Source organism: Mytilus trossulus, chromosome 5, assembly GCF_036588685.1.
Source record: "Mytilus trossulus isolate FHL-02 chromosome 5, PNRI_Mtr1.1.1.hap1, whole genome shotgun sequence".
In the NCBI taxonomy this organism is placed as follows: Eukaryota; Metazoa; Mollusca; class Bivalvia; order Mytilida; family Mytilidae; genus Mytilus; species Mytilus trossulus.
This window is the reverse complement of record NC_086377.1, coordinates 67,341,036-67,363,327: the sequence shown is the minus strand read 5'-3', so window position 1 is coordinate 67,363,327 and position 22,292 is coordinate 67,341,036. Positions and strand designations below refer to the sequence as shown.

At 32.6% G+C, this 22,292-nt stretch overlaps 2 protein-coding genes across 11 annotated transcripts in view; one reads left to right on the top strand and one right to left on the bottom strand.

The window, feature by feature from the left end:
• LOC134719107 (atrial natriuretic peptide receptor 1-like) overlaps positions 1–2,166 on the top strand; it is a 362,861-nt gene extending 360,695 nt beyond the window's left edge. For all 10 annotated transcript variants that reach the window (XM_063582071.1, XM_063582069.1, XM_063582070.1 and 7 more), the window contains one exon: positions 1,119–2,166. In XM_063582071.1, the coding sequence (XP_063438141.1) occupies positions 1,119–1,196 (78 nt within the window). In that variant the 3' untranslated portion in view covers positions 1,197–2,166. The remainder of the gene's footprint in view (positions 1–1,118) is intronic.
• Positions 2,167–7,474: 5,308 nt separating this feature from the next.
• The window catches only part of LOC134719825 (uncharacterized), a 29,919-nt gene continuing 15,101 nt past the window's right edge, over positions 7,475–22,292 (bottom strand). Inside the window, exons 2-4 of the mRNA XM_063582776.1 lie at positions 17,426–17,533; positions 13,419–13,470; positions 7,475–7,915 (exon numbers count right to left, since the gene is read on the bottom strand). Of these exons, the coding sequence (XP_063438846.1) occupies positions 7,795–7,915; positions 13,419–13,470; positions 17,426–17,533 (281 nt within the window). The 3' untranslated portion in view covers positions 7,475–7,794. The remainder of the gene's footprint in view (positions 7,916–13,418; positions 13,471–17,425; positions 17,534–22,292) is intronic.

Sequence of the window (22,292 nt, the reverse complement as noted above, 5' to 3'; positions counted from 1 at the left end):
TTCTGAATTTTGTGGGGCAAAATATAAAGACAATATTGCGTGCAGTTGAATTTGCATGAATAATTTACCACTTAAAACTGGCGTCAAATATTTGTTAAAATGAGTTTTTTTAAAAGTTTTGGATTCTCATAAATTCTATGTATAACTTTTGGACTAGTTTGAATCTCGGTCTATTTCTGTAATTTATTCTTACATACTTTTGATTTTTTAACCCTGAATGCGTACATTGCCTATGTAAATTTTAAAATTGTTTGTATGCACATTGAACGACAAATGTATGTGACGTATATAATTTTTCTGACGTCAGACACTCAAATCAATTCATGTGTTCGTAGATAGTAGATGTTTTTGTGTCCTGTTAAATTGTTCCTTTTAAAATTGTTATACGATGATGACTGATGTACTCATATTTTGACTATTTTATTTATTGTGGCTGTTTATTTAACGCATCATGTAAATGTAGCAGAATTTGATGAGACTGTTATTGAAGTGAGAGGGTTAGCGCTATAGAACCAGGTTTAATCCAGCATTTTCTACATTTGAAAATGCCTGTACCAAGTCAGGAATATGACAGTTCTTGTCCATTCGTTTTTGATGAGTTTTGTTTTTTGATTTTGCCATGTGATTATGGACTTTCCAAATTGATTTTCCTCTGAGTTCAGTATTTTTGTGATTTTACTTTTTATTGCGATTTATAAAAAAACATTTGCGCAATAAGAGATGCATCTCAAAACAAAAGTCAACTATGGGGAACTGATTTTCTTGAGAAGTACATAACTGCCATTTGAAGTTTGGCATTTTGAAAATATTTGAAAAAAAACCAACTCTTAATAAATTGCATTCGTCCGAAGATCCGTTTTTAGATTTCCATTTATCTGGAACACTCAAATCTTAAAATTCGAAAGCCAAGGGTGTTTAAGAACAGAAATTTTTAAAGAGCTATATGATCAAAAAGAACCAACAGAAATGGAGGCTAAATCCATTTAAGGTCTCGAATGGTCTTAAAGTTTTCTAGAATCTATCTCAGTATTTCAAAATCACATATGTCTTACAACCTTAATATACAGAATAACACTACTCATAGATTTTTTTAAGTTTGTAAAATTATATGTTTTCAGGGAAAAGGTAAAGTAACAACATACTGGTTAACTGGTGAAAGAGCGGCTCCTAATCCAGATCGGGAGAGTGATTGCTAACAACTAAAGATAAATGTAATCATGAGACTTTTGTGTGACAGTGAATAATCAAGATCATGATAATTTTTTATCACAGTTACATGAACCTGGTCACCTGTACTGCTGAATTGTCACGTGACTTTCAACCAATTCTGTTACTAGAAGTTTTTTTAATTGTTTAAATTCAGTTGAAATACCGTATAGTTCAAGGAAGACAAAAACCATTTTATTTTTAAAGTTTTGAAATGTTTGCTGATTCGATGTACCGTTGTTTTAATTTAAAACCACCAGATATTATGATGCGATCTCATTCCAACAATGAGTATCATTAAGCTTGTGACATATGGAAAGGAGAATATATCAATAACATATGTGAGGATTAGATTTTGATTTCCAATTTTCAATCATTTGCCATACTGTATTACATAAATGTGACTGTGTTTCAAATTTAGATTATGTAAAAAGAGAAAATATATATTGTGATCCCTGCCCATAAAAAGCAAGTTGAACAACTCTGGTATAATGTGATAATTTGAAAATATAATGTCATCTCATTTTTGTTGTAAAAATATCATTGAAAACCGTTAACTGCTTTCAAAAATTTTAATTTAAATTCAAAACCCTTCACAGAAAAGAGGACAAAATGCATGGTGAATTTTTTCATGTTTGAAACAAAACATTAATGATGATTTTTATTTATTATTTTATAAATGTGCGACATGTTTAATGACATTTGCTTGGTTTTGGAGATAGTAATAATTACTAACACACTTGAAATAATATTTTATTTGGAATTACAAATATAAATCGTTTGTTTGACTAGAGTTGTCCATCTTTACATATCGAATGGTCTTTCTACTTAAACATATTGTACGTGTTAACAAATATTAACCACGTGACACCATCCCAGTTATTGAAAACTGTGTTACATTTTATGTTTGTGTAGGACAAAGAATATTTTGTTCAGTCAATTTTTTTTAGAATTATTATTTTATTCTATTATTTTATTATTTTATTCAACGTACTTCAGTATTTAATAACAGTAGATCCGCCGTCGGCACTAGCTTAATTAAGCTTAATTTGATCACAGTTCAAATTACATATGTGTTTAGTATTTTACTTCTTACACCATACATTTGGTTTTTACTGAAATATTTGAGTATTTACTGAAATAGTTGGGTATTTACTACAATGTTTTGGTATTTCCTTTAATGTTTGGGTATTTACTGAAATAGTTTGGTATTTACTGTAACATTTGGGCATTTACTGACAGAAATGTTTGGGTATTTCCTTAATTTTTTTGGTATTTCCTTAAATGTTCGGGTATTTTTTTTTTGCACTATCGTCTCATTGCCTTCTCACATCTGTTGTTTCCATGACGATACGATAAAAATTGTTGAACGTAAAAATTATCTGCATGTTTTTGTTGTTGTAAAATTGGATAACATATCCACTATCGGCTTAATATTGATTTAAATTATTTTTGAAATCAGGTCTTGGTTTGAAATAGGTGTATGTTAAAACCATTTCGAGGCTTTATGTGATGTTTAAAATTAAACTTTGTCCATAAGAACAAATCTATCTGGTTAGATCTATAAAATATTTAATGGTTATGTGAATATACTTATCCAATAAGGCCAAAACACACATTTAAGTTGTTTATACACATTATGACAAAAAGGTTATTGTGATATTATTCCAAAACCCGCTTCTATCTAAAAATAACGTTAAGATTAATATTTCAAAAGTTTCAATTTAAAGCTGTCTGAATATGTTAGAAATGTATGTTATGAAAGATCCAATAAACAGAATACGAGTAAAATTGATATTTTCTTGTAAATAAGATTTTTAAATGCAGAGATGGCTTCATTATTCACATCATTAGTGATTGAGTCCTGTTTATTACAGTTTCCTCATCAGTCTGTTAATGTTGATGTTTTTCTTTCTGTCTCATACATTATAAATATTTCTCTAGTTTTATATTATAGGAATCTAGATTTAAGTTATTTTTTAGTTGTGTTTACTTTCTACTTCGTTAAGGCATATATGTATGAAAAGGTGTGAATAGCAAAACATAACAAATGTATGTTTCACATTTCTTTAAATTACTCAAAAGACTTGCAATACTTCATGTGGAATATTGTACATTTGACACTATTCCCGCGGAAGATTGCAACTTTACTAATATTTATCCCATAATGCATGTAAATTTGTTATGATTTTTCCAATCAAGTGCACATTGTAACAATTTGTGTACATTTAGAGTACACATTTGTAAAGATTTTTGCAGTATAATACACAAAACCATATATACAATGCAATGTTTTTATTTATTTTTATAAATTAGTATTTTCTTTTGATTTTTATCTACGTTCAATTGATGATTTAATTTTAGCTTAAATTTATCTATATACACATATTGATCAAAACTGTATATTTTGACTGTTATTGTAAAATACTGTTCTATAATAAATTAGTTTCTTTTACCATATATCCTTTTTTTATATTTGAATAGAACAGAATAGTTTTTTAAAGTTGTTGAGTTAGAATTGCTTCCAAATGGAAAAACAACTGTCTTACTCCTCATCTGGTACAATCATTTCCTCGTGTAGAAAACGGTGTTCAAACCCGGTTCACAGCTAACAATACCTCTCACCTGCACGATAGCTAAATTTTCATTTGTTTAAGCCTTGCATATTTAATCACTACAATTTGGAAAAGGATCTTTTCCATAAAAAAAGTAAACACAAATACGAAAATCAATCTCAGTGTCTTTCAACATGCGGCCTAGTATCAACTTCGTTTTAAAGTACGTCAATTGAAATCTTTCTATATGCCTACTCTGCCGGAGTACCTGATTTCATTCAATGCATATAATCATTAGACATTTAAAGTTATGTAATGATTCATATCAGATACCACGCTTATAATTCAGTACGATAGAAGGTCTTATCAGTATATAACAATCTATAAGCAAAAGTTAGAAAAACCAAAATACCGAACTGAGAGAGAAAATTTCAAAATTGAAACCCATTCGTAAAGTCGAAAGCTCAAATACATCAGACGGATGCAAATTTCACAATCATAATTTGGTAATGCATTTCCTTATGTCGAAAATTATGGATTAAACCTGGTTTTACAGTTAGCTAAACTTCTCATATACAGTCGCATATAACGCCATCATATTGACAACAATGTGTGAACAAAACAAACAGACACTATGAGTTAAAATGTGGAAGGTTGCAGTAGAGAAGTCAACATTGTGTTAATCATCATCACTAAATACTGATTGTTTTTTACAAACTGCGACTTGAATGGACAGTTTTCTCATTGGCACTCATATCGCATTTTCGTATATCTTATAACAACTATGTCAAGAAAGAAAAACAAATAACATATATGTAATAATATAAGACAAGAATACACGAAAGAATATAGCACATTAACATGAATAACGCAAAGGCGGGATGTATAAAACCGAGCCACACCAAAATGAAATTACCAAAAAGGGACTAACCAGTAACGATGCAAAATATAAACAGATAGATGCACCTGTCCTAAGATAGGAATCTGATGTACAGTAGTTGTCGTTTGTTTATGTTATATATACGTGTTTCTCGTTTCTCGTTTTTTTTTTTTTATAGATTAGACCGTTGGTTTTCCCGTTTGAATCGTTTTACACTAGTAATTTTGGGGCCCTTTATAGCTTGTTGTTCGGTGTGAGCCAAGGCTCCGTGTTGAAGGCCGTACTTTGACTTATAATGATTTACCTTTTTTTAAATTGTTATTTGGATGGAGAGTTGTCTCATTGGCACTCATACCACATCTTCCTATATCTAGATACACACAAACACTTTATCTTGTTATTGAGAGGATAAACAACGTCAGTAACTAGAAAGTATACTACAAGACCATTATGCATTATTTATGAACTTGTAACAGTTTGGAGTCAAGATCAATTACTAAGTTGAAGCGTCTGCAATTTGTAACAAAAGATGACTGATTGTATCCTCCATATTTATAGGGAAATCAAAGGTACCAGTATTATAATTTAGTACGCCAGACGCGAGTTTCGTCTACATAAGACTCATCAGTGACTCGCATATCAAAATAGCTGTTAAGCCAAACACGTACAAAGTTTAGGTACATTGAGGATCTAAAATTTCAAAAAAGTTGTGCCAAATACAGCTAAGGTAGTCAATACCTGGTTTAAGAACATCCTTAGTTTTTCGAAAAATTCAAAGATTTGTAAACAGGAAATTTATGAAAATGACCACATAACTGATATTCATGTCAGCACCGAAGTGATGACTACTGGGCTGGTGATGCACTCGGGAACGAAACGTCCACCAGCAGTGGCATCAACCCAGTGGTGTAAATATTTATCAAAGGTACCAGGATTATAATTTAGTACGCCAGACGCGCGTTTGTCTACATAACACTTCATCATGTTTATGTTCAAATCTAAATTTAAATATGTAAAGATTTTCGGAATGAACCATTTGTCTTTTTGTAAACACGGATACTTTAAATGTAGTTAGATTGTCTCTCTTTGAGCAGTGTAACATTTTGACCGGTAAAAAGTGTATAACAATAGATCGTTTAGTAATATATCATCTTTTGATAATGGTTGTCACAAGTAAAACAGTTACTGCTTTCAATACTGGAGAACACGAATGCTTGGTTCTTTGTGAGGTATATTTTTCAAACGTTTTACTTTTCTTGCATGTGTGGCCTTTGAATTTTGTTTGTCTTCTCTTCTATATTCATTTGTGTATGGACTACATGTATTTTATTGTCTGATGTTTTTTTACTTACTGTTTTGATTTTCATCACGGTGTATTCTGTCCTTTTTATGCACACGTATTGATTACTTATTTCGTTTGTCCTTATTGCTTAACTTCAGCTTCATGTAACAACTTACTTATAAGATATTTTCTATAACTATTTCTTCTTCAAAACTAATGTTCACTTACAGACTTTTAAGGTTTCGGGGAAAATCCAAATTTTACAACTGTTAATCAGTGGAGTCATGGCATTTTGACGTTTTTAATGATTCTTATTGGTTTATTAATTCATAAGGACGTGCTAAAACATTCAAATTTACATCCAATGCTTTTTGAATGGTAGACAATTTTATAAAATAGTTTACCTTTTGGATTATAGCTTTTCATCATTTATATAAGCTTTGGATTTTAAATATTTTGGCCACGATCATCACTGAACAGACATGTATTGTCGAAATGCGCATCTGGTGCAGCAAAATTGGTACCGTTAATGTTATTATCATTTCAAACTTTAATTGTAGATTTTATTCTTCATGAAACTAATGCCTTGTTCTCCATCGAATGATAATTGGGTATTTCTAGCTGAAGCAATAAGTATATCATGACAAAATCTACAAATATCAGAATGCCCAAATTTTCAGTTGGTTCTTTTTGGTGCTTATTGTCCTTTATTGTTGATTTCCCCTCGTTTTTGTTTCTTATCTATTGAACTATTATAGAAAACAAGTAAGAGCCAAACTGTTCATTGACAACAAGACAATTGCAATAAGTTTAGCATTGCCTAAATTGTCAGTCAACTCCATATTGCAGTTATTGGACCTTAAATAAAGATTTAACCTTAGTGTATGTGTTATGCAAAAATAGTCAACAAGAGAATCTGTAAATAACTACAATGTCAGCAAAACAAGATCTACAAACAGCAAAGCAGAAATCTGATTAGACAACACAGAAAGCTGACAGATCGAGATGCAAGAATGACAATTTATGGCGCGATGTTTACTAACTTACAGTGAAGCATGTGTACGACAATTAATTTGTTTTTAAGAAGTTCTGTTTTTACGACACCTTTTGAAATGAGTTCTTCATCCCAACAAAAATTTTTAATACGATCGAAAAAAAACAAGGTAGGAAATAGTTTAGAAAGCTTTTCTCTTGTGTTTTAATGATACGAAATACAAACACACAGTGAAGCATGTGTACGACAATTAATTCCTTTTTAAGAAGTTCTGGTTTACGACACCTTTTGAAATGAGTTCTTCATCCCAACAAAAAAATTTAATACGATCGAAAGAAAAAAAAGGTAGGAAATAGTTTAGAAAGCTTTTCTGTTGTGTTTTAATGATACGAAATACCAACATTTTTATGATTGGAAAAATACAAGTTACTGTTTGGTAAGTTTTTCAACCTCATATGGATATCGTGGGCAATTGTCAAGTAGACACTTAAGTCCACTCAAAAGGATATTTAAGAGAATAATAAAGAAGACGAAATAGTACAAGTATTATTTAATGATTTAGAAAAAATGTTCTGACTTAAAAATGGTGTTACTTTAACTTCCCTATATACAAGTGTCAGTACATAATACACGAACTGCACATTTCATGTCAAAAAATGGGCTCCGATGAAGAACCATATAATCGGTTTATGAAATTGACATCCACTTTTAAAATCTATTTATAACTCAGATATCATTCGTGTGTTTCAATTGAATGAACAAAAAGTCAGAGTAGACTGTCCATATATCTGAATGTCTTGGATATGAACAATTCATGGTTGTGTATTTACTTTTCGTATTTAGTCATTAATATACAAATTGTCTATTCGGAACTCTTCTACCAGTTACTGTAAAATCCGGATGCTTTGTCACCACGACCTCTTTTAACCGGAAGTTGTGTCTGTTTCAGCAAAAAGGATCTCAATTCACTGTTTCCCGAATCACTAATTTTACCAAATCTGCAAAATTAAATGTGAGGCAAATATAAACAAACACTATCCATTGTAAATTAGACACACCGAATAAAAAGGTTTCGCTTTTTCGTACATGGTTGTTATTCGCTTAAATGTATGAATATGACTTGGGAAAGGCACATACATAGAGAATGTGGCGGGGGTAAGAATATTGGCGGGATCCCAACCCTCCCCTTACCTGGGACAGTGGTGTAAAAGTACAACATTAGAATGAGTCTGTTACTGACCGTAATTAAATCTAAAATTTCCATTTCAAATGTTAATACATAATCCGATAAAGATGTTCAATGGAATGTTTAACATGGTGATATACTTGTAATTGTTCACCTACAGGCGTTTCAAATAAGATGTATATTTTGGGTTTTTTATTTAACGTTTTTTCCTTTTTTTCTTTTTGTTCGTGGTTGTTGTTTTTCTTTGAGTCCTTTTTAGTATAATGTCTTTCTTTTTCAGTGCAACTGACGAAAAAGGAAAAAAGAGTTCTAAAAACACATGTTCAATTCGCCGTTTCAGAATCTAATGCATTCTGTGTAATATGTTCAAAGCCGTACTTCAAAACGTTGGTTAAAAATGTAAAAAAACAATGGAGATTTAATCAATGACATGACGTTATTTTCATTTTTGGGTATTTTGGGAACAATGAAATTACTCATAATTCTTTTCATTCTGAAACGGCCAATTATGTCATACTAAATACCTGACAATTTACAGCTTTGAGTGTTTATATAAAATATCTATCGTATAAAATCTCGCGTGATTTTAATTTTATGCCTCCGTGAGTTTATTAAAGATAATGAATTGAACGCGAGGTGATATTTTTGATTCGGAATCAACAAGGCGTAGACATTAAATTTAATTGGATGTTTGCCTGCTTTGTTTTGAGGGAAGCGCTAGGTTTTAAAAGTTACTTGTCCATAGAAAATCAGAATAAAAGGCAACTTAATCGACCCAAGTTATTTAACATGATAATTAACAAAGATAAATTGATTGAATTTTTTTAAGTTCCTGCGGTTGTTGCAGCATTTAAGCAATAATCGAGTCTTCGCGTTTTTTGGTATGATATTTTTTCTGTTTTTCCTTGTAAAATTGATTTTTCATATTTTTAATCATGCCAAAATTGATTATTATAAATGTTTTTAATTTATATCACCAAGTGCGTTCTACATCAAGTATATGTATTGCATCGAAAATTATCATTTTAAAATAAGATTTCATAAAACAACGCCACAATATATGAAGCTCGTTTCAAAATAAAAAATAAACATGAATGTATTTAACAGTTTTTAAATTTATCACCTTGGCTAATATTGTTTTTAAAACAGTATGGTTACTAAGACGTTAGAATTTGTAAACAAAGTTGTAGGTAACAGAGATAAAACCAGTGACAATAACTTGTGTCCATACCCAAAATCCCCAAAAAAGGAGTCCAATAAATATATTGCGTTCTAGTAAACAACAGGTCACGGGAATTCGTCTACGCATGAGTATATCAGGCAATCGCTACATTAACATGTATTGACATATGTAATTAGTGTTTACATGAAAGAGCCTCCTCGTGGGGTGATTAGTCTTGTAAAATAAAATAAGCGTTAAATCAAGTAGCAATTTCATTATTTTGTATCTTATTATTCCTTTGGATTACACAGACACATATGTAATCACGACTATACAAATTTAAACAGAGCTACGATAAATTATGTCGAGACATCCACAAAGAGTGATAAATGTTTCATCTGAGGTAATCTGTTCTAAAACAAAACATTTAATCAACTTCTCAATGTGTCCAGAGATACAAGCAGTACAACTTATTACTGGAGATGATAGTAGAAAGTAAAATCACAAAAATACTGGACTCAGAGGAAAATCAATTCGGAAAGTCCATAATCACATGGCAAAATCAAATAACAAAACGCATCAAAAACGAATGGACAAGAACTGTCATATTCCTGACTTGGTACAGGCATTTCCAAATCTAAAACTGGTTCTATAGCGCTAACCCTCTCACTTTAATAACAGTCTCATCAAATTCCGTTATATTCACATGATGTGTTAAATAAACAGTCACAATTAATAAAAAAAAAGTCAAAATATGGGTACATCAGTCATCATCTAGCTGTGAGCATAATCTAGCTGTGAGTCTACGCCAATGAACTGGTCGGGGTACGTCAAAAACTGTGTGGAGTACGTTAATAAAATAGGTGCAGTACGTTAAAAATCTATACTGAGTGCTAATGAAAATGCAACACTTAGTTTTTCAAAAATAAAATTTATATTAGAAATGATAATCTTTCAAGATAAATTGTTTTTGAAAATTAACAATCCTAACAATAGATCGATATCAAACAAAGATGTTTTATTGTCATCTTTTAGACGCTATAGGTTAAACGAAACATTCAATGTCGAATCATCAACTTACAGTCCTAACAAAACATGTTACAACACCGTTGTGCAGCGCAATCTCGACAGCGCCGTGGAATTTATCATCCCGGACGTTTGATGTGATCTCCAGGAATGTTGTTCCACTTGTCCCGCATATCAGACTCAATCTGACTTTACGATATTGGAGGTGGTTTTCATCGTCTAAACCATGTCCAACCTGATGCGAAATTTGCTCGGTCGGACCAAAATCGGGCGAAACACATGATTTTTAGCCAAGATGGGTGCCAAATGTCTATGTAACCGCCACCGACGGTTTTTGGTACACAATGAATGATTTTTGGTCTACATAATTCGATATTTACGTCTTACGGCCGTTTAGATGTCACCAAGGAAAGACTTTAGTGCTCTTTTACAATTTCTGCACAAATGGTGCTTTACTGAAATTACTCCAAAGGATCTACTGTGACCACCATTGAACTCTCGTGACCTTTGTACACCCATCAGAGTCAATATCGAATATGTTTAAGACCAAATGTATCGGTCTGACTGAGAGTTTCTTGCTTTTTGTACCCGAGATGTCGCTTATCATTAATTGATACATTTTGGTTGAATATGTGGATGATTTGGGTTATTGTAGAGGCTACAACTTCAGTCTTCTCGTAATTGAATGCAGGGAAAGGCTTCATTGGATCATGCCCAAAACTGCATGTCGCTGGTTGTCAGACAGTCTTATGATTTACTCAGATGTTTATTGCAGTTTCCCTAAAATAAGGGTGGGAAAATTCATGACATTAGCCAAGCTTTAAATGACAAAATCGTGAAAATGGTGCGTATGTTGAAAAGCGATGAACTCGGTTTATGTTCGTTCAAAATAATCCTTACTTCGAATGTGTTCCAAAAATCACTCAACCGTAAAGATTTCGTCAATTGTCTTAAAAGTCATTTTAAACCAACTGTACACAGTTCTCATATAAATAAAATAAAAATTATAAGATTTTTTTAAAAAACAAAAGTGTTGCGTTTTCATTGGCAATCAGTATATTGGAGTACGTCAATGAATTGTGTGATGTTCGCCACCAATAAGTCTACCACCTAAGGACACAAATACAATGTTATCCAAGGACATTAATAGTCGGAGATGAAAACTCGTCAAAACATAACCCAGAAAATTTTAAGAACAGAATGAGTTTCTTATATATTTGTAATTAAAGGACTCATATAATGCAACGTGAGCTTTAATTGGGAGGCTAAGCGATATTAAAAACTTTACCCAACCAAGTTATTTTGATGCGTTCATTGTTTAGAGCCATATTGTGAGAAACATAGTAACTTACATCCACGCCAATTGCATGATAGTGGATAGTTGTCTTATAATAGCATAATACAGTCATTGTTTTATTTGTTTTTATTTTTCCCGTTAGTACGTACATGTAGCGTGTAAATCAAATATACATCACTTGATTTTATAACCTCCCGTTGATATGTCTTAATTGGACCCAGGTTAATAGATTCCTAGTCATTGTTAAATCCCCAGTCAACAGCACGTAAAATTAACCAACAATTTACTTACGTTTTTATTGCATGTTTATCATCTATGTTAACTGATCCATTGATAAAGCAATCAGATTTATTAGCGAGCGATTAATCAAAGACTACGAGACAATTTCCCTTGTGAAAAACTCATGTAATTTATATATCATTTAATCTTAAAGGAAACGGATAAAAAATCGCTATTAAAACATTTACAGGTTCGGTCTAAATTACTTATTTTAGTGTTGTCATTGTTTGACTGAACGTGAGGGGCATTCGTGCATTAATAGTCGCTTACAACAATGATTGGTAGTGTCTCTATTTTAAACATGTGTGGTCTTATAAATGCAAACAATTACAAAATGATGCAAATTCAAAAAAAATTAAGGTTTCATGCTTATTTTTGAGTATGCAGCATGCACGTTTGTCCAAATCTTACTATGTAGGTATAAGAAAAAGTATAGAAGATTGATAATGATTCGAAATATAAAGTTGAAAAAAGCCCAAAAGGAAGCCATGAATTTTAGAGAGCGGAATGATTTTCTCGTATGTTCTTAATAAAAGAGGTCCTGTAGTCCCAATCTAAGCTTTGAATGGAAGGCTAGGCGGTTAAAAAATCAAAATTCTTTAAGCTTACAAATTATGTATTTGTATGTCATAAGTTATCAGCTTGCCAACAGTGTTGACTGCTGGCTGTCATGTTCGTTTGTCGTACATTGTTTTGCCATTGATTATACCGCTTGTTTTGTTTGTATTGTTACACATTTTGTCATGTCGAAACTTTTCATATCTAACTATTTTGTGAATGTTTTGCTCGATGTTCAAAGCCATTAGGTGGGAAATAGCTATCAAAGGTACCAGGATTATGATTTATTACGCCAGACGCGCGTTTTGTCTACATAAGCATCATCAGTGGCGCTCAGATAAAAAAAAAGTTGTAAAGCCAAACATATACAAAGTTGAAGAGTATTGAGGACCCATAATTTCCAAAAGGTTGTGCCAAATACAGCTAAGGTAATCTATGCCTTGGATCAGAAAATCCTTAGTATTTCGAAAATATTATACTCTTGTAAACAGTAAATTTATAAAAATGACCACATATAAATTGATATTCATGTTAACACTGAAGTGCTGACTACTGGGCTGGTGATATCCTCGAGGACGAAACGTCCACCAGCAGGGAATCATACGGGTTCGGTCTGTATTACTTATTTTAATGTTGTCATAGTTTAAAAGAACGTGAGTCGCTAATAACAATGATTAGTTGTGTCCCTAAATTAGTCAGCTGTGGTCTTATAAATGCAGACAAATACAAAATGGCGAAGATTCATAATCAATATATTTAAAAAAAAAAGTCCAGGCTGCTCTTGTAAAGTAAGCATTAACTTGTTGTGTTTCAGCTTTAAGTTTTGTCGTTTGATTTGGAAATTTCTGTATTGAATTTTTCTATGAGTTCGGTATCTTTTATATTCTACTTCTTTCTAGTATTTGGAACGTTTTTAAACATTCACCACATCTTTTTGTGAACACTTTTCAAATATTACCCATAATGCATTAGAAACGATGAGCTACGACTTACTTGTCTTCATTCACATTACTATAAATTGCGTCTATTAAACTCGATGATAAATCTGAAAATAGAAATCACAAAGTTTTACAAAATTGTACAGTACACAAAAAGTATAACGGAATTTAGAATAAAACAGAGTTTAACAGTTAAACTGTTTATAGTACATGTCACATGCTAAAAGCGACCAACTCCTTAAAGATGGACGTTCAAACAAAATATCAAACAATTCGACAGGCATACATTTGGTTTAACCGGTTTTGCGTGTACATAGTCTTGCCTTCTGTTAATCTATACCATATTTCGTAGAAGGAAAACACACAATAAAAAAACTTGAAATTTCATATACACAGATGATGAATGACAAAAAAAGACGACATGGACATAATTTGAAAACAGGGACAAAAGTTGCTTGTCATTAGAGGAATCTAGTTAAGGGGTGTGGAATACTGCCACTAATGGGGAATCAAACACAGATCTCATATGTTACATAGACTGATATATAAAAAAAAACATATTTAACCCCGCAGCATTTTTCCGCCTGTCCCAATTCAGGCCTCTGTTACAGTCTTGTTAGATTTTTAATTTTAGTTTCTTATGTATAATTCGGAGTTTTGTATGACGCCAATTATCACTGAACTAGTAACATATTTGTTTAGTGGCCAGCTGAAGCACGCCTCCGGGTGCGGGAGTTTCTCGCTGCATAGAAGACGCATTGTGGCCTTCGGCTGTTTGCTACTCTATGGTCGGGTTGGTGTCCCTTTGACACATTCCTCATTTCCAGTAGAGACTGAATCAAATTATGTCAAATTTAGATTTTTTTGACAGCAAAACGGAAATTTGATTTAACTTCTCATTTTAACTTTTAACTGAAATTATCACGATTATCTTACTGTAGTAAACGTCTTCGGATAACAATTTTTGATATAATGTTATTTTGTCTCTCTCTCTCTTATTAAAAACTTTTATTTTGTTGGTTTTTTTTCACTCTCTTATCAAATACTCTCATTTTGTTGGGTTAGTTTTTCTCTCTCACTCTCTTATCAAATACTTTCAACATAAGCCCTTGGCAATTTTTGATTTTAGATTAATTATAAGTGAATTAAAAATCGATTATTGGAATAATTTTGTTATTTAACGGAAGCTGAAAATTAAAAAAAAATAAGCCCTTCAACTAAAAGGTAAAATAGAATGCAGAAAGCGATTTTAATTGACATTTAAATAAGAGCAACATTTTGTTTGGACGTTTCGACTTTGTCTTTTCAACACTTAAAATCGATGTTGTATTTAAATAAGCAATATCTGGTTTTTTTATAATAGATAATGAAAACGTTTCCTGCTTTTTAATAAATTTATTAGGACAAAATAAAATACAAATTTGCTGGAATGACATCAGTTATCCGGAACAAAGGCGCGATCAATGCTTGTAAAAAAATATAAATATTGTGCTTTCTTGAAATTAACGTCATCACCGTTCCGGCTGGTAGTCGAATACATCATTTTTGTAGCCTCATGTTTTCAATATTAGTATAATAACTTTTATAATATTCATACTCAATTTTGACTAAACACCCACACTTCCGCCAAAAAACAATTAACACGCCAGAAGTTCGCTATTGTATTGGAAAACGTCTTGCAGTTTCAAGTCATATAAAACTTTAAATAACGAATTAAATAAAATTCTATTTTATGCGGAAATTATCTTAAAGAAGTGTTGAGTTCTCTATAACTACCTAACTATAGTCTTGTAATGTATGAACCACTGTCCATGTTAAGGGAGGGTGGAGAGCTCTATAGTCTGGTAATGGTTGAACCACTGTCCAAGGTTAAGGGAGGGTTGAGTCTGGTAATGTTTGAACCACTGTCCCAGGTTAGGGGAAGGTTGAATGCTCTTTAATCTGGTAATGTTTCAACCACTGTCCCAGGTTAAGGGAGGGTTGAGTCTGGTAATATTTGAACCACTGTCCCAGGTTAGGAAAGGGTTGAGTCTGGTAATGTTTGAACCACTGTCCCAAGTTAAGGGAGGGTTGAGTTCTCTATAGTCGGGTAATGTTCGAACCACTGTCACAGGTTAAGGGAGGGTTGAGTCTAGTAATGTTTGAACCACTGTCCCAGGTTAGGAAAGATTTGAGTCTGGTAATGTTTGAACCAAAGTCCCAGGTTAGGGGAGGGTTGAGTCTGGTAACGTTTGAACCACTGTCCCAGGTTAAGGGAGGATTGAGTCTTGTAATGTTTGAAACACTGTCCCATGTTAGGGAAGGGTTGAATATGGTAATGTTTGAACTACTGTCCCAGGTTAAGAAAGGGTTGAGTCTGGTAATGTTTGAACCATTGTCCCAGGTTAAGGGAGGGTGGAGTCTGGAAATATTTGAATCACTGTCCCAGGTGAGGGGAGGGTTGAGTTTGGAAATGTTTAAAACACTGTCCCAGGTTAGGGGAGAGTTGAGTCTGGTAATGTTTGAACCACTGTCCCAGTTTAGGGGAGGGTTGATTCTGGTAATGTTTGAACCACTGTCCCAGGTTAAGGGAGGGTTGAGTCTGGTAATGTTTTAACCACTGTCCCAGGTTAATGGAGGGTTGATTCTGGTAATGTTTATACCACCGTCCCAGTTTAGGGGAGGGTTGAGTCTGGTAATGTTTGAACCACTGTCCCAGGTTAAGGGAGGGTTGAGTCTGGTAATGTTTGAACCACTGTCCAAGGCTATGGGAGGGTTGATTCTGGTAATGTTTGAACCACTGTCCCAGTTTAGGGGAGGGTTGAGTCTTGTAATGTTTGAACCACTGTCCCAGGTTAGGGGAGGGTTGGGTGCTTAAAGACATGTTTAACCCCACCGTAATAAATAAAAAGCAGCAACTCAAACATGAACACAAAAGGTTACGTATCTGCACAATTACCAAAGATAATACTATTTGCACAATTCGTGTTGAATCAAAGTTAGGGCTACTTTACATGAAATATCAATTAATTAGCAATTAATGATAAAATTATGAAATCAATTTCTCTCTGATCTTTGTGTTTCTTTGTTATACATGCAAGAAACCTATGATGTAAAATAAGTTTTAAACAAATATACATTGAACCACATTTAAGACTTCAAAAAAGTTCAAATAGTCCTCGAAAGTTCATACTTCATGTGTTTTCTGGTAATTGGTCTAATGAATAATAAAAATATCCTTGAATGATTGATATGGTTTAAACGGTATTTTTTCAGGAGTTTTTAATGTACTTTTGCACTTGATCTACTATTTACAACTGTATGAAGTCCGAAAGGTTAAATGTTAATTTGTACACGTAAAGGCCACTTAAAGCATCAAAACACTCTAGTTTTGTTATCGTCGTAAGTCTATAATACAAATGCAAAATAACATGATGAAATAAAGCAATAACTTAAAAAGTTTGTACAGACCCAGTCTTGGTTTGAGATAGGCAAAGGTACATTTACGTCATGGACCAACATTAATGGTAATTATGCAGAAAAAATAGTGGTACATATATACATGAATAATTGCCAGTGAGACAACTATTCATCTTAGACTAAATGATGCAGATCTTAGCACACGTCATCAATTAAGAACAAAACAACAGAGCAGGTTGTAGCCGACATGACAAATTTCAAACGAAAATATTTCTGTAGAAAACAATAAATGAAAAACAAATATGGTACACAACAACATTCGGCAACCACTGAATTATTAGCTTATGACTTGGGACGACTGGCAGTTGCAGAATGTGGTGTTGTCAAAAATGCATTCGGACATCCAACCCTCTATTATCTTGGGAAAGTTGTGTAACAGCACAATGTACGTAGGAACACAATGTGAAATCAGTAATAAAGGGCTTGACTCATTGGAACTATAAAAAGCACAAACAAAAGAAACCAGACTGACAGGTTCAAACAAGCCATACTTAATGAGATATGAATATTAGATGTGCTATACATGTACCTCTATCAATTGTGTCCTCCATTTTACTTTCAGATAACGGGAATTTTAAAATAGCGATAGTCAATTGTACTTACTTTGTAAACATGCATCCCGAACTGAGCCGTCATCTTCTATACACAAGGCGGAAACCAGATTTATATAAACTGAGTCTGGTATGGATCGTCTGTGTAAGGACTTTGATACTGTAAATACAAGAAAAAACCAGATTACATTTCTATAAAATACGAAGTGCTTGGATTGCTGTACCATATACGCAATTTATGAGTTTTTTCATGTCATAACCTGGTAATTGGCTTATTTGATATTCAAGTGCGTAAAAAGAAGACTTGTTTTCTGGGAAACAAAATGGTGTTGTTTGGCTCCTATATAACAAATGTAAAACCAGGTAATATACTTATTTGATATTCAAGTCCGTAAAAAAAAGACTGGTGTTCTAGGCAACAAACTGTGGTAGGAAGACTCCTATAGTAAATTGAAAACCAGATAATTTACTCATTTGATATTCAAGTGCGCAAAAAGACCTTTACAATTTACTCCCTCTAACAGGAAATGCCAACGTTTACGCTTAGGCTACCGTTCATAAATGTCATGCAAATAATTGTGTTACAAATGATAACCAGTAAATCTAAGGGAAGTAATTAAATACTAAATGCCAGCCACTATCTTTTACATTGTTCAATACAGTGTGAATAAAAATACGAAAATGGTAATTACATGTACATTGCATAATTTTGAACGAATGAAATTAAACTTTTAAAAGCTTTTCTCTTTTTCAATTCTTTTCATTACCATTACATACATTTATGACTTGCAAAATTAACTGTTAAGGGCAAAGAATGCGGAAGCGGGCGGGGTCTTATGTTTTTTATGAACTTTTTATTCAATCAGAACTGGTTGAATTGCTTTGGATTGTCGTAAAAATGATATGTGTGGCATTTATATTTCCAAACGATACAACTATAAGCAGTTCAACGAGTTCTAAAAGCATGGAGCATTTCAATCAAATCTGAAAAAATTACACAGGTCTGAATTGTAAGGAAATAAATTGTCACAGATAATTAACATGCACTTATCAGTGATTTTCTCTTTCAGATAAACAACAGCAACAAAAGTACTGCCTCTTTTCGTTTGGTTTGTCACATAGTACACGTAACATATAACAGCTGTGTGTATGGAACAAATATAGCATATCTACACATTTTTTCATTTAATTATTTACCTCCACTCAAAACCTCCTTTATGTGCCTGCCCCATGGCAAGTCAGGAGCCTGTAGTTCAGTGGTAGCTGTTGAATCAATTCTGTCATATTTGTTTTTCCTATATATTTTTTTTGTTGTGAATTAATATGAGCGTCACTGATGAGTCTTATGTAGACAAAACGCGCGTCTAACGTTCTAAATTATAATCCTGGTACTTTTGATAACTATTAGGTCGTTAGTTTTCTTGTTTGTATTATTCCGTATTTTCTATGTCAATGTCTTTACTAGCCGACTCGCTATGATTTGTCACTGTTGAAGGCCGCTTGATTGCTTATAATTTCTTACATCCACTTTATCTGAACTCTGGTGGAAAGTTGTCTTTTTTGGCAATCATACCATATCTCTTTTTTTTCATATTGATTGTATCTAAATGTTTAAAGCAACAATACAAAAGCTAGTACAACAACATAGAAAAAATGACAGTAAGCTGGTATACATTGCATTTATTATGTTCGTTCCTTGTTAGCGCAAATAAAGGCCATACAAAACTTAGACGGCATAAGGAAACCCCTTCAGTATTGAACTTCAGGAGTATTGCTTCCACCCTAATCAATCTTTATTATTTTTTATGTTTACGCACACAATGCGCAGAGTTTGTCTTTTTTTTCATATAACAAAATATTTGGCATGGATACATGTTTGTCATTACCAATACGACATTTCAACTGACATTTCATATCATATAAGATAGTATTATCCATCACCGGAAGTAAACCAATCAAAGTGTAACTTTTTTTCCCCTTGTGTACAACCTGAAGTAACCATTGTTTCCAAAATCTTTCATAGAAACACCAAATAAAAAATGTGCTTTGAAGCACTCAATATATACTTATGTCTTAATTTTTTGTCTGCAATGAAATGCAAGATTCAGTTCCAACAAGTGTCCATTTCAAGGGAATAGATGTGCGACATTTTTCGTATGAAATCGGATGTACATGTCAAAATTTGAAAAGGATGGTAAAATAGTTTTCAATTTATTACACGGAAATGAGTTAACATGCCATTTCCAGATAATCAAGAATCATAAATTGTTGCACGGATACAACGGGTGCCGTACCCGTATTATATTCCTAATCAATAACCGGATTTCCGTCGGAAAACGTGGTTAAAAACCAAAGGAAATAATTTATACGGCAAGTCCCAACAACTATTTTCTCCTCACAAACAGATACTTTCAAGAGGTTTTACAAGACGCAACTACGGTTAAAATTATAGTTATATGTTAATGACACGACAACAAATTCATGCTACATGTAACAGCCCCGAACCTAACACCACATATCCCATCTGGTGGTCAATATACCGTAATGGACATCAATAACACATATGTCTATGCAGATATATTAATCAACATTTTTCTCAGTTACAAACTGGACCATAAATATGTGTTTGAAATATAATTCAAATAATATAATTGCATCCTAACACTTTCTAATTACTGGATAAATTATTGATAAAATTTTATGAAACTATATTTGATTTTTAAAGTGTTTAACTAACATGAAAGTAGTGATCTGATTTCCAATTAGAATTTGACATTAAATCTCCGGTTCCCTCTTCGAGAGAAATGTAAACATTACTGCCCTTTTATTGGATATAATATTTGTTACAAATCTGGCCATGTTTGTTTAGTCTGTAAAGGACTGTAAATAAATCGAGGTTTGCCATTTCTTAACCAATCAATAAAGCCGTTACAAAACCTCTTTCATTCATGTTATTAATCAATCATGGTCTTTTGTTTATAAACTTGAGAAACATTAGAATAACGTTCAAATAAGGTTTCTGTTGAAATAATTCCAATATTGGTTTTAGTCAAGAGTGTATTGCATTGCTTGTGTGTACAAAATGAAGTGATTTATAAAAACTAAGAAATAAATACTGGAACAATTAAAATGACTTGTCTTTATACAGACAAATAAAATGAAAAATGATTATAAATACACCTATTTTGAATGCAAAACTAGACATGTATGTGAATATCTTCTAAAACTCGAAAACAACAACTGACTTCAAATTGAAAAGAAAGCCTTTCCAGAAATGTATGGATTCCTCTTCAGTATCATAGAATTGACGTTAGTTTTTGTTTTTGTGATTCATGGTTAGAATGACATTAATGGTAATATAAAAATAATTGTGTAGTAGATTATGCAAAGGAAATATGTAATATTACTGAAATGTATCAGGCATTTAAATCAAAAACATACTGAACTCTGAGGAAAATTCAAAACTGGTAAGTCCCGATTCAAGTGGCAAAATCAAAAACCCATCCACACCAAACGAATGGACAACAACTGTCATATGCCTGACTTGGTACAGGCATTCTCTTACGTAGAGCACGATTGGTTAAACCTGGTTTTGAACCTAGCTAAACTCTCACTTGTATGACAGTCATATTAATTGATTTATATTGACAAAGATGTGTGAACAAAACACACAGAAATAATATGTAAAAATATTTTTAAACAAGAATGTGTCCAAAGTACACGAATGCCCCACTCGCACTATCATTTTCCATGTTCAATGGACCATGAAATTCGATAAAAAAAAATTATAATAAGGCATTAAAATTAGAAAGATAATATCATAAGGAACATGTGTACCAAGTTTCAAGTTGATTGGACTTCAACTTCATCAAAAAATACCTTGACCAAAAACTTTAACCTGAAGCGGGACAGACGGACGAACGAACGGACGGACAGACAGACGGACGAACGGACGCACAGACCAGAAAACATAATGCCCCTCTACTATCGTAGGTGGGGCATAAAAAAGGGGGTACAGCAGTCAACGTTGTGTTAATATCTTAATCACTATAAAACCATCATTTACTTTGACAAAATAACACAATGACAGGATGTATAAATAAAGAGCCACGTCACATGCAAGTGAGAAACACAGAAAGGCATATTTAATTAGCAAAAACGAAAGACAAGAATACAAAATTATCATAGAAGAATATAAGTTTTTACTATAATCGCTGACATAACAATAATGGATTCTCAATATTAACATGATATTAATCTAACGTATTTTAAATACCCAAACGGTCAATCAATTACTTTCCCTATCGACATGGAAGTTTTTAATAACCTTGACTGGCTATACAGCCCTTGCACAGTCGGCTATGTCCCTTTCCTGACGTGTTCCCAATTCAAAAATTCATTCTAGCCAATAGAATCTTGTCAACATCATAAAGCAGCCAATCTCAGCTTACTGGTGATAAGTGATGCTGTTAAGATGGCGTGACTATCGACTGAAGCTATGTAGCGTCTGTGATTAGAAGCAAATTGTCTTCCGTTTACCTTCATACACGCATTTTTCGTTTAACTGCATACAGATACTTTTTATTTAAGCTACATACACACAATTTATGTTAGCAACACATATGCACTTGTCATTTAAGATACATAAACACACCAAAGACATATAACAGTTTTACACATATTAGTGTATGAAGTTGATTTCTGGAGATGTTGAAAGTACAAATTAATGTAAACGAAAATGAAAACCTGTTTTTAAATGATATTGAAAATGCTACCTAATTAAAACCCTATACTTTACATCGGAAAATAAAAACGATATAAAAAGGAAAAGAAATGTTATGGTTGCAAATTAGACTACTGACCTACAGAGACCAAATGACGTAGAATCAACTAAAGGTCACCGAACAGTCTAATGTTTA